Source organism: Zeus faber (assembly GCF_960531495.2).
Source record: "Zeus faber genome assembly, chromosome: 18".
Taxonomy (NCBI): Eukaryota; Metazoa; Chordata; class Actinopteri; order Zeiformes; family Zeidae; genus Zeus; species Zeus faber.
The window spans coordinates 18,048,358-18,061,201 of record NC_137210.1 but is presented as its reverse complement, the minus strand read 5'-3'; the positions used below and the strand labels follow the sequence as shown (position 1 = coordinate 18,061,201).

The window sequence follows — 12,844 nt, the reverse complement described above, 5'->3', positions numbered from 1 at the left end:
GATCCTCCGCCCGGAGAGGATGCCGTCCGTGGAGCCGGACGCGATCCAGGGCTCGGTGGGAGGGACCGGAACCGCTGTCATGTACCTGGGAGAGGAGACGAAGGACCATGGATGAGATGTGAAGAGTGTAGATCTGGGGGGTTTTTTTGGGGGGCATTCCCCCCCCACTCTCTCTCCTTTGTTTCTTTCCCTGCCGTGAAAAATCCATCCTCAGATCAAACCATAACAAATCCTTCTCCCGCACTTCTACGTGCTCTGCCGAGAGCCCCGCCGGCACCTTCACTTGGCCGAGTGTTTTTTCGTCTTTTTTTTTGCCATTGCAGAGTACAAATTCATTCCACGAATACTGCTTGACGAGCTTCGCCTGATGTGTTTTGATGTCCAACACCGCAGGTCGTGGTCTTTCTCTGCTTTGACGTCTCCGGAGATTTGTGCAATGGGGGTGGAGGCCATCGCGACGCTGACCCCGTCGTGCCGGTTCAGATTGTGGCACAGCGTTCCCTGGTTCTGCGAGGAGAGAGCAAACAAACATCAACACAACAGGAATGCCTGGCATTTCTCCCTCGCTCTTCTGTTTACAGAGGCACTGATGTGTAGATAGGGAAACGCCGCTGCCTGCCAATTAACTCCAGCTCAAATAGGTAGTTCTCAACGCAAGTATTTAAAAAAATAATAACAATTGTGCTGTGTGCTTCTATTGCTGTTTTTGAGGCGTACCTGTCAACCCCTCCCGTTTTCGCGGCATTCTCCGGTATTTACACTTAGCTCCCGCTGTCCTTCCGTTTGAATATTTTCCCCACAAATCTCCTGTATTTTCAACGTTTCTGAAACAAAAACAAGGCTGGCGGTGCACTGCACGATCAGAGCATTGTCCGCTGCGCGTTTCTCCTAACAAAACCGATAAAAAGTGTTTTTATTTCATCAGTTTCTGAATTGCATGAAACAAAAAAAGCCCTGTGCGTAACTGGGTGATATAAAGAGCCCGCTACCCTCATGGTGTTTTCATCTGAAAAATTCCAAGACATGTTTTGGGGACCTCAGAGACTTGTATTAACTTGTTAAAAAGGGTGTAACGTGGTTCACTTACCGCATCATACACGGTCAGTTTTATCCACATAGCTATCAAATAATCACAGAAAGAAAACACTTTTGGCTTACTTTAAACCAGTGGTTCTTAACGTGGGTTCTGGGGACCCCCAGGGGTCCTTCAAGAGGCCTTCAGGGTGCCGCTAGGAAAATGCCTTGAAAATAATAGTTACACTTTACCATTGTTTAATGTACAAGTTAGCACCATTAGATAACGAACAATAATGACTGTTTTGAACATAGGTTCACTGTTGTCTCCTTAACTATAGGAGAGACAGTCGGGAAGGTTTGAACTTAAAAAAAAAAGTAAAATAAAAAATAAAATCGAACAATAAAAATCTTCTCAGAGACCAAATCTCCTCAAATGGTCTATAGGGTATGAAAACTGTTGAGAATCACTGCTTTAAAGAACATAAACAAAATACTTCTTCTGTATCTAATCTGATGCATACGCCACGAAAATATAGCAGCATGGGTCACAATAAAGCATGACAACGATACACCCCCTAGTGGAAAAATAAGGAACAACAAGGCAACTAGGATACAGTACTCTGAAGTGCTTATTTATCCACGTTTTTTCCCCCACTGCTAGTACTGATTAAAGATGTAGCGTCTTAAAAGGTGTGTCACGTCTCCAACAGATTCATGCCCCGAAACAACCGGCGCAACGTCCGACGAGAAGGCACAGCACAGAACAGGAGCCGACTGGCCAGAGAGGCTGAAGAAGCTTCATCTCATGGGCTCAGGATCAACCCAAAAACACAGTCACACACACACAGTCACACACACACACACCAAAAGGATCAATGTGTACAACTATTTACCCACTACTTCCTGACTTCAACAAACTTCTTTATAATTAACTGTCTCGATGTAAAAAGGGTGCTCCCCAACAAATACAGGACAGCAACTCTACATTTGCAAATGCAATGACGCATTCCCATCAAATAGACAGTTCCCAGCACCCAAGCTGGTTATTACAGTGAATTTACACTGTAAAAACACCTGTACAATTTCCATGAACATGCATTGTATCGGCTATTGAAGTTATATCAACTCAGAGTTTTAGGCTAAGAAATACATTTTGTAAGCATATGAGATAAAAAGCACAACCAATTGAGGAAAATGTGTTCTGAAATGCATGATTAAACCTGACTAAACACAAATCACATGAATAAATCTGAGGCGGTGAATGACAGTTTAAAATGACCGTGGGGCAACAAAGATGACAAACAAAGCGCCAATAAAATACTTGACCCACGGAGTTGCCATTGCTCAATCCAAAAGTCAATTTCCCTCTGAATATGGAACCATCAGCAAGCACAGTTGTTATCAAAAAGCAGCGGTAGGAGGCAAATCTTTTCAGTGCAATCAGCGGCCCCATCTTTAAGGTGCTCATTGTGTCCTCGGGCCCCATCTGCACTCTGGTCCAACTGGATGAGGTAGCCTGGAGGGCCGAATTACAATCCCGGCGTCACAAGAAAATGTGTAAGAGAAAAATAAGAGGAGTTGGCCGCAACCACTTTAGAGAGCCAACGACACGACCAACACAACCGTATTTTCAACGGTATGAAAAGAGGAAACGGACTGAGGAGATTCATGTAAACGTGTTTTTCCCCATCGCCAGGTTATCAGATCACATCACCAGGATCCCGATGGACACAAGATGAGGAGATTGCATTTAATGTTCTCTGCAATACCAGCACATAATCAAAGACAAAATTGTCTCCGCAGTAGATAATGAATGGCCATGGACCGATTTAAATGGCATCGACGAAATACCAGTTACAATTAAAAAAAAAAAAAAAGATTGCCTTAAACTGATCATTAACGAGTCTGTCTCCAACCAATTTTACACACACACACACACACACACACACACACACACACACACACACACACACACACACACACACACACACACACACACACACACACACACACACACACACACACACACACACTTTCAAGGTTGAGAACCTCCAGACTGCCTCTCACTCTGTGTGGCTTTTGGAGCTGAGGAGAGTTGGCCGCAGAGGGCAACACAGCAGCCATCCTACCTGCTCCTGCATGCTGGGAAATAATCCATATTGTCAGCCGGCTGTCCTGCCCACTGGAGGCCAATCGAAACCCCCCACGGGAGCCATCTGGAACACAAAAGGCAGCACAGTTCCACCTCAGTCAAATAATTCTGTCGGCTTGTCAACAACGGCAGCACATGCTGTACATACACAGAGCATGTAAAAGCGAGGCGACCAACAGAACGCAAGAAGTAAACGGTCACAACCAGCACTATGGGCTTTAAGGGGCCAGGCCTAACTGCCTTTAAGTATTTACAGTATATAATTTCATAATATGTTAAATGTATTGTCTTTTTCATGAGAATTATTTTTTTGATTTTTTTTTAGCCGCAATGATTGACAGCCTGAGGGATTCCCCTCCTTTACCCTTAATGTGCTCTTCCCCGGCCCTAGCACGCACTCCATTTGTAGCAACGCCTTTCGGCTAAATCATCCAGATTAGCTTCACTCAAAAGGCACTGAAGATCACACATGAAGGCAGGTTTTGGAAATCCACCAACAGATTGTGAATGGAGGATTTCGGCTTCAGTGACTCCATAAACACCTACAGTGACGGTGATGCAGATGGTCTCGGTCTTTGTTTTCTGACGTCTGCTGCGCATGTGTTCTCATGGAACAACAAGTTTATCCTTAAACTTGCTTTTATCCTCAGCCAAGACAATTTTTTTGGCTCCAGGCAGGCAATCAAGGTGAGAGCCTTAAGCAAACACAACTGAAACTCCTTCTCGGCCAGTGGTAACCTACAGCCTTTAAATTAAATATTCATATTTGATTTAATCTATTCATTGGTTATGCTGAGATTGGCTTTAGCATTCATGTGTGGTTCCCGAACAAGCTCACTAATGTCATACTGGGGAGGAAAGCAGCAGGTGAGGCCAAGGTCGCGGGCGTCCTTCTCAGCGAGCAGCCGCCCGCCGTCCACGTCCCAGGATTTGACGTCTCCGTGGGTGCAGCCGGTCATGAAAGTCTGGCTGCAGGGAGAGAAGCAGCGAGCGACTACGCCGGCTTCACTTGCTCCATCACAAGAGACGGGAGCAGGCACGGCGTGCAACGCGACTCAGGAGGCAACGCGGATCACCGGCTGCAAAGCTCAGTGTTATTTGATTGGTGTTACTGTGCTCCCTTAAAAATCTTTGGGAGCACAGATCCACACACCCACAGAGTAAAAAAACAAGAGAATAAAAAAAAATATATATAGCTGCAGGCAGCAATGCACGGGGTCCGGTTTAGTCGCAGCAATTTGTTCCCTTAATAAAGCTATACAGTAAAATGAAATTGTAAGTCATGAAGTACACCCTCATGTTAACAACACATCTGCCTTTGATGTGCCGTGTCGGGCAATGATGACGAAGGGACAACTCTGCGACCAATTCGTTTTCAGAGTTCTGTGAAACGCAGCATTCGTACTAACACGGGTTACAAGACTCCCAGTTCCCCCGGAAAGCAGGATCGGCTCCTGCTGTCTGTCGTCTCGAAGCAACCACTACCCACCAACGGAGCCTACAACCACGCAACTCGCCCCGTGCGCAAGTCCTCTCAAAGACACAACACGTACATATACATCAAGTTGGATGATGATGTCACAAAGTGCTCCACAAACTAATCACGCGACACCAACATTCTGCTACTTCCGGTAAATTTGCAACGGTTTTTCCACTAATTCCTGCTCCAAATATAGATCAATGTGGATCAAACTTGGACGGCAAGATGTCTGAAACGCCCCGTATCCATCGAGACCTCAACCATGTCCGCTCAACTCATATTCGGATTCTCTGTGGGTTCGTCGGATCCAGGACACCCATGAAAGTCTGACGTCAGTCACATCTGCACATGGTGAGGACCCGTTGTTGACCAATAACTAGACTGCAGTGCTATCAAGTCACCTGTGCGAGCCATCATTTGCACATACGCACATGTTACAGCGACGATTAAAAATTGTTTTTTTACTAAATTATTCCACAATAATGAACCAATCTAGATCAAACTTGGACAACGGCATTTTGGGACCGCCCCGAATACACATTGTATTCATATTGTTTGTGAGTGCAATATTGCAAATTGTCTGTTATTGCAATATAGTCTCTTCTTGGAATATCATAATTTATTTCTACCAGGCTTTCATCTCCCGATAAAGATGATTTCCTTTAAACAAAACGTCCACAAACAAAACATTTCGAATTTTGTTTTTCAGAATTGCTGTTAAAAACTCATAGCTGCAAATTGTTTATTTCTGGAGTCTCCAAGTTGTAAATTAATCCTGATTTGAAATGAAATGAGCCTCTTATCATCATATGCGACATACGGGGAATCAACACTTACGTTGAACGTTTTTCCATTACCGTTTTCTTCACTGCATTTTCCTTCAGTACCAGTTTTTTGAAAATGTTTTTTTTTTTATTATTGTGACTGACCTTGAGGGCTGGATCTTTGCACAATGGCTTGGTCATAAAGTAAACATTGTGGTTATTTCAATAAGAGTACTAGCAACTAATATTTGACTACTCGGGCCCCACCCGGTACCCTAGTAGCATTTCGGACTCCCAACTCCACCGTCCGCCAGGGTCCCGCCTCCGGCCCCGGACAGCGGCAGGGAGGAGTCTGAGGGCCAGGTCGTACACCCGGGCGTTCTCCAGCGCGGGAACTACCGAACCCCACACGGCAACGGACCCCGGCGGCGGAGCAGGAGGGCGGCGGCGGCGGAGCAGGAGTGCGGGGGGTGGAGGCCACAGCGGCTGAACCTGCAGCAGTGGAGCCGCGGGGCGGGGTACGGAAGCCCGTTCAAGTCACACGCTTCGTAAACGCGTTTGTTTTTTGTTTTTTGGCGGGGGTGGGGGCGTTTTGTTGGTTTTTTTTTGTTGTTTTGGGTTGTTTTTTTTAAGTCGCCGGAGCAGCGGAGTGCGGGGGTTAAAGCCCCTCGAGGTCACCCCGTCCAAGCGTTGTTCCAGTACGCAGTGACATCTTTACGTGTTTGGTGAGGATTCGGGCTTTTCAAAGTGCGACAAGGTGGCCCCCCAAAAAAAAATCTCGTCTCACGCCAACGCGTATATCGACAATCCGGATGGAATTAAGTTTGGATAAACATATGCACTCGCTTAAACTTATTTTCAAATGATACGCTCAAAACTCACCCGTTCCCCAACCTGCTCCGTACTGTCCACGTTGCGACGCTGTTGTCAGGCGCACCCGGGCAGGTGCGCCTGACAACAGCGTCGAGTGATCCCGTTATCGCGGAGTACTTTACGGGCGCTTTAGTCGCTCCCGTGGATTTATTTCATATCGGCGAGCTGTGATGGATTTCTCCCTGAATTCAAGCAAAACTAAATAAATTAATAAAAACGTGTTAAAAATGACCATTCCGCGTGCCCAACGCGGGGTCCGCGGCCCCCTGGTGGTCCGCGAAGGAGTGGCATGGAGGCCTCGCCGTAGAAGAGTTTAGGAAAAAGCTGTACGAAGACGACAGCGGAGTAAAAGGAATTTCTCTTTCTATTAAAGCAACAAAAATAAAAATAAATAAAAACCATGTTCGAAGTTTGATTGTGTGTATCCAAACCGGGGTCGGCGGCCCCCTTGATGGTCCGCCAAGGAGTGGCATGGGGGCATAGCCACAGAGGAGTTTAGGAAAAAGCTGTTCTAGAAGACAGTCAAGCCAAAGTTAAAACATTAACCTCACACATTTTATGGAACGGTCGACTGCAGGAGGTGGCGCGGAACAATTACCGGGATTCCCTTGAGAAAGACCTCCAGGCAAACCAAATTCCAAACACCAGCACAACACACGACCTTATTAATTTGACCAATCATTGCCGTACAAAAATGGGAGTTATGCTGAAAACATTTTTTATTAGAACATACACACACCCAGTGGGTAAAAATAATGTCCCTGCAAAACTGTCACCCATTTCACATCATATTGATAAATAAAATAATTTCACAGATGTAGATATAGGTGTATAAAAAAAACAACCTTTTGATTGATAAAAAAAGAAAACCTGCTCCCTATGCTACGAATAGAGTACTTCACAACGTTTCAAATAAGGTTTAAATGTCCCGTTCCTGCGCTCACAGTCTCTGGCGAGACCGACCAAGGCCTGGGAGGTTTTTTTGGGGGTTTTTTTTTTTTTTTTGTTTGTTTTTTTTTAGAATATGAAGTTCTAAGGATTTTGAAGTCGTGTACAAGCGCCGGCTGCGGTGTCGTGTGCAGCACAGGCCGAGTACGTACACCGAAAACAGCAACAAAAAACACCTTCCGCACACTTTTCAAAAGGGCAGGCACAAAACAATACTAAAGAGACCACAGTGTTTTGGAGTGGATATACAGTACAGACAATGTGCTCGTTTCGCCGACGGACAAAATGTGAAATGTTACAATCGTTATGGCATAAACAATGTCTATGTACACCATATAATTATTATAAAAGTTTGGATATGCCAGTATTGCTTGCAAGTATTTCACATGAAAGCATGGTCTATACATGTCTGTCAACGACGCCCACCCCCACCCCCCCCTGTTCATTTTACAAGCAAGCAATTGCAAACATACACACGTTTACTCACAAATCTAAACAGTAACGTTATTACTGTGAGTCTACTAGCACCCTATAGGCACATAGCTGTAAACATTTTCAATTGGCTTGTTTAAGTTGACAAAACATTTACAATATATTTTTTTTTGTAGCAGCGTTGCTTCCCCTTTGTTTCTTAAAAAAAAAAAAAACAACAAAAGAAAAAAAGACTCAGACTCAACCATATAAATACTGAGACAAATTAAATACATTCACTACAATATTGATAGTAAAATAAAACATAAAAGGCTTGTTTACACTGAAGATCTTCAGTTCTAAGTGGCAATATTAATAGCAATGAAGTCAGTGCATTTTTGTTTTAGAAAATGGTATTGCACTTTAAGACACCCATCCACTTACCGGTTACAGTAGGTGCCCACGTTGAACATCAGTGAAATAAATATTGAGAATTACAATTCTATATTCTGTTTATTGTCACATGTAAAGAGTACGGAGGGGTTGAGGCTAAAAGGTTTCCTTCAGCAGGTCAGTCCACCGTTTCTCAAAGAATTTCCTCATACTGTGGCCGGCTCGTCCGATGTCAGAATTGTCTTCGTTGAATTTTTCACAGTTATCAAAAACCAGGTTGACATCAATGATAAACATCTCCAGAGTCACGTACCTGCGGTCGGAAAAACGTATAAATGTATTACACACAGGATGGATGGCTTCAGATAATCAGATACACCGTACTCGAACTTGAAATCAACGAGGTTCATTTTGTTATATACGCACTGATTTGTGAGGAGCTTTTCTCGGATGGTGGAAAAGTCCATGGGCCTCTTGATGACCTTCTTGTAGCCGGGGACGTCTTTGTGGTTGACCGGGGTGAGGAAAGGCCAGGCGTCCTGATGACTCTCCAGGTCGACCAGAAGCACTCTTTAAAAAAAAAAATAATAATAATGATTAAAAAAAAATAGTAAGGACACATAACTGTCTGTGATACTTATAACTACTAAAATTAAACAGCCATTACATTTTAAAATGGCGTTTTTCCTAAAGCAAGTCCTGGAATTATGACAACAGGACTTGATATATGCTAAATGCTGGGAATTATGCCCTGAAAAAGATAACGCATGGCAGTAACTTTTTATTTTTTTCCCACCTCCATGATTCGTTGTCCCACAATGACTCACCTTTTGAATCGTTGGAACTTTGGAAATATATGGAAAGTAACGCGCTCTTCAGGGAAAACACTGAATTTGAAACGTTACACGCTGTAACCGCTGTTTCACCGAGTTGTCCAGCGCAAATCGCAGCCGTTTCTCTTCTGTCAAGGACGCCGCCCATAAGTTGGGCTTGATTTTTCAGTTTGGTTTTTTGATTTTATGGTTGTATGATTAGGTTTTCAGCAACTGGAGATCAAAGCCAAAATGAAGCCCGGGGCCTTCACTACCCGGGTCCCTTCAACGTCCTCAGGCTGTTAAAAATACTATCATCTTTCAGATCACTTATTAAAAACATTTTCATATAAAAGCGTTATTTTCACGATTTCCAATTTCTTTCCTTTAACATATTTATCATATTTCGTCCCCGTTTCATTTTGTTTTTATTTTGGTTTAAATCAGTCATATATATTTGGAATTTTATTGGATTTTAAATTGTATTAAAAGATAAACACATTTTATTTATCCCTCTTTTGATGTTTTATGTTTAACTGTGTTGCAACTTTTTTCTTTGAGTTGTAACCTGTGTAACCTTTCAAAAAGGGCTATGTATAATAATAATAATAATAATAATAATAATAATAATAATCCACGTCTATATTTCTGCCTGTGTGCCGTTTTTACCATGCACCCCAGTTTGATCACATTTAAAAATGCTTCTGCCCTGTTTTTTTAAGAGCTTTTTTTGGTATTGCAAGACGGAAAACATGTTATTTAACACAAAATAAATGTAAAATAACAATAAATTGTGTCTCTTTATTTGGATTTGATGTGTGGAAAATGACTGCAAGCTGCACTGCACACACCTGCACATTGCCAGGTCCTTGGTGGTGTTGTCTTTGGCTGTTTTGGGTTTCTTCACGCAGCACACAGGGCTTTCCTCCTTGGGCTGGTTTTCAGGGGAGCTCTCGCCCGCTTTCCTCTTTTTCGAGTCCCTGGAACCTTTCTTTGATGACCTGCTACTGCCGCCGCTGCTGCTGCTGGTGCTGGTGCCGCTGGTGCTGCTGGGGCTGGCGGGGCCCTCCTCGTAGAGCTCTCCCACCGCCACCAGCCTCCTGTTCCGCTTTACCTCGCTGCTTCGCGTCCCTCCGCCGGCCGTCCGGCTCTGCTGCTTCTTGCTCTGAGGGGATCGACCGCTCACCTGCATGTCCACACAAACGCTAAGTTGACTCATTTGACTGTGATGATGGCTGAAAGATGATAGCTTCTGTACATTTATTTGTCGCTTAATTTGGGCAAGAAAAAAAACCTCTTAATTCTTCAAATGATCACTTAGACGTCGCCAGCTTGAAGCTGAAGACAGGTACCTTTGCGATGCACGAAGGACAGAACCAGTCTCCCTCGGGTATTGTAGTGATCTTGGGTTTATGGCAGTAAGTGTGGCAGCCTTTGTCACAGCCATCGCAAAGGAGCAGCAGTTCCGCATTGTCTCCTTTCTGACACAGTTGGCAGTACTAGATTTGCACCAAGACACAATTTGAACATTTGAAGCTTAAACCCCCTGTACCAAGTTGATTTCCTGGTTTTGAATTGTCACAAATAGAACTGTCACAATATATTGTCGCCTGATTCCAATCATTTTTATAAATATCTAAATAGGTATCATATGTATGTTTGTTTCCCTTCAAATATAAGTTACATTTTAAGTGAAAGTGTGGCAGACGAGGGGGCGTGGTTAAGCCACCGTTTGCAGGTCACGGCGCTGGCTTCTTCCCGCTGCGGCGCAGCTGGACCGGGTCCACCTAATAAGCCTCATTAGCGCTGATTAGTTGGATCCGGCTGGAAGAGCTTTCTTATGTGTTGTTTTGTCTTGCAGCGGGGATCGCCTGGCGCAGGAGACGTGACTCTGCGGACCAGACCGCGAGCCACCCGGACCTCGACGCAGAATGTTTTCGTCGCTATTTTATGCTCCTGTTTTGGCAAACGAGCCTTTCCGTTTATAATAATTAATAACAAATATAATAAACAAATGAAATAAAACCGGAGTGTACACGTTCACCATCAAGAAGATCAGGGTGGAGGGCTCACCGCTTTCATGATGGATCGTTCCCAAGCGATAGACTTCTGCAGCTGCTGAAGGCAGAGAGACAGCTGAGCCGAGCTGCGAACCTCACCCAGCGCTTTCCTCCACAGCCGCATCCCCGGCGGCGGATCCTCATCCCTGCTTAGCGAGGGCAACACCAGCAAAAATACACGATGGGTCTCCCTGTCACATCATCACATAACAACAGCCAAACTCTCATGGACATCCAACGGAAACACAGAGAAAGCGGAGAACGAAAGTGCAGTGTGGGGGTGTTCAGTCTTGAAGACTAAGAGGAAAAATTGTGTTAGAACCTTTAACCTAAACCTTATTTTTCCATCACTAGGAGTCAAACCCGAGTGATTGGCAGAATCTTTTAAGTTGATCCAGGATAGCTCCATCCGACCGCCGAGCGACAATGCGGCAATCACAACCACCTTCTTTGGCGACTGTGATTGCCCCGCGATTGGTTCTCTCAATACCAGATCAATTTCATAGATTCTGATGCCAATCACATGGATTGACTCCCAATGATCAAAAAATAATAATATTCAGGTTAAAAAAAAAATCCAATCTTCCGTTAACGAAGCTTAATTAGCTATTGTAGTTATCGTCCCACGTCTCGCAGCGTGCAATTTGACTCCGGCCCATGTGAGCGCTGAGGTGCGTCACTTGCGATAAGAAGCAGAAGAAGCAGGGGAAGCAGGAGTGTGTTAGACCCTTCAGTCTGGGATGAACGTACCGGTCGCCATTACCCCTAGTGGACGGTGCAGTGACTGCACCCACATGATCCAGCCTGATCTGGATGGTGGTGCTTAGCGGGCTCTTCAGGTACCTTCGCTCGATGTTCTGTTCCAGCTCTCCTAGTCTGGCGACGGCTATATCCAGGGGGTTGGTGGGGTGTCGCTCGACGCTGCCGTGCCGCCCCCGCTCCGGGCCCAGAGCGGAGAACGGCTTGTGCTCGTGGTAAACCAAATCCTCCCTCTCCGACTGGGGCTTGGGCCGCATCCAGCCCTGCGCCAGACAGAGAGATGTATGTGAAACATGGCCGTCGAAGCGGTTCAATTATTCAGTTAAATTATTTTTCTCCAGTTATAATTACTGCTCACTGCTCAGAACATATCATTATCGGCATTACCAGTATCACTACAATTATTACCATTATTAATATTATCCCATAATTATTATTTTTAGCATTGCTGTTAGTATTATATTGCCATTATTTTCACTATTATATTGCTACCGCACTATTGCTATATACTATTTGCACCTAACTTTAGTCTAACTGCCACCCGCTATCTATATATAGATGTTAATATTTAATTTAATATGAATTTTGAATTTTATTTGAATCTCCCTTTTGACTTGCACTATTCTATCAATTTTTGCTGCGCCAACACTTGAATTTCCCCTCTGGGATTAATAAAGTTATTTTATCCAAATGCATTTTCCCCACATACAAATCTCACCCATCTTGAGGCAGAAAATGAACACTGTGAAATGAACAGGCAGATCGACCCAGTCTGCGGCTCTGTACCTTGATCTGCAGGCTGGCCAAGGCCACTCTCCTCTCCAGCTCCTCCACCTGCTGCAGCAGGCCGATGTCCACCTCCATGGCCTGCTCCTCGACACACCAGCTCTCCACCGTGTCCTCGCTCACTTGCAGATACTCCAGCTCCGCCGCGTCAATCACTGCCACTGGATAACAATGAACATCATGATGGGACTTTGACACCCCCCGGTTGAAAAGCAGGATTTGGGACTTATCAGACCAAACAATAAAACAGCATGAAAGTCAGTGTGAATTGTTCAGCCAGTCAATGACGTGTGATCCATTTTTAGATTCTGTGCTTTAGAATGGCACTCTTGCATCCAACTTGGATCTCCATGGAGATGTTCATATTGTAGGCCTTGATGCTCTATAAA

General features: G+C 44.5%; 1 protein-coding gene across 1 annotated transcript in view; it reads right to left on the bottom strand.

Annotated features, from left to right (window-relative positions):
- Nucleotides 1-7,982: 7,982 nt before the first annotated feature.
- Nucleotides 7,983-12,844, bottom strand: part of LOC307243896 (bromodomain adjacent to zinc finger domain protein 2B-like) — a gene marked incomplete at its 5' end in the record, with an annotated part of 31,708 nt that continues 26,846 nt past the window's right edge. Inside the window, 7 exons of the mRNA XM_080018866.1 lie at nt 7,983-8,351; nt 8,465-8,608; nt 9,702-10,036; nt 10,203-10,349; nt 10,924-11,059; nt 11,661-11,932; nt 12,456-12,616. Coding sequence (XP_079874992.1) covers nt 8,195-8,351; nt 8,465-8,608; nt 9,702-10,036; nt 10,203-10,349; nt 10,924-11,059; nt 11,661-11,932; nt 12,456-12,616 — 1,352 coding nt within the window. The 3' untranslated portion in view covers nt 7,983-8,194. The remainder of the gene's footprint in view (nt 8,352-8,464; nt 8,609-9,701; nt 10,037-10,202; nt 10,350-10,923; nt 11,060-11,660; nt 11,933-12,455; nt 12,617-12,844) is intronic.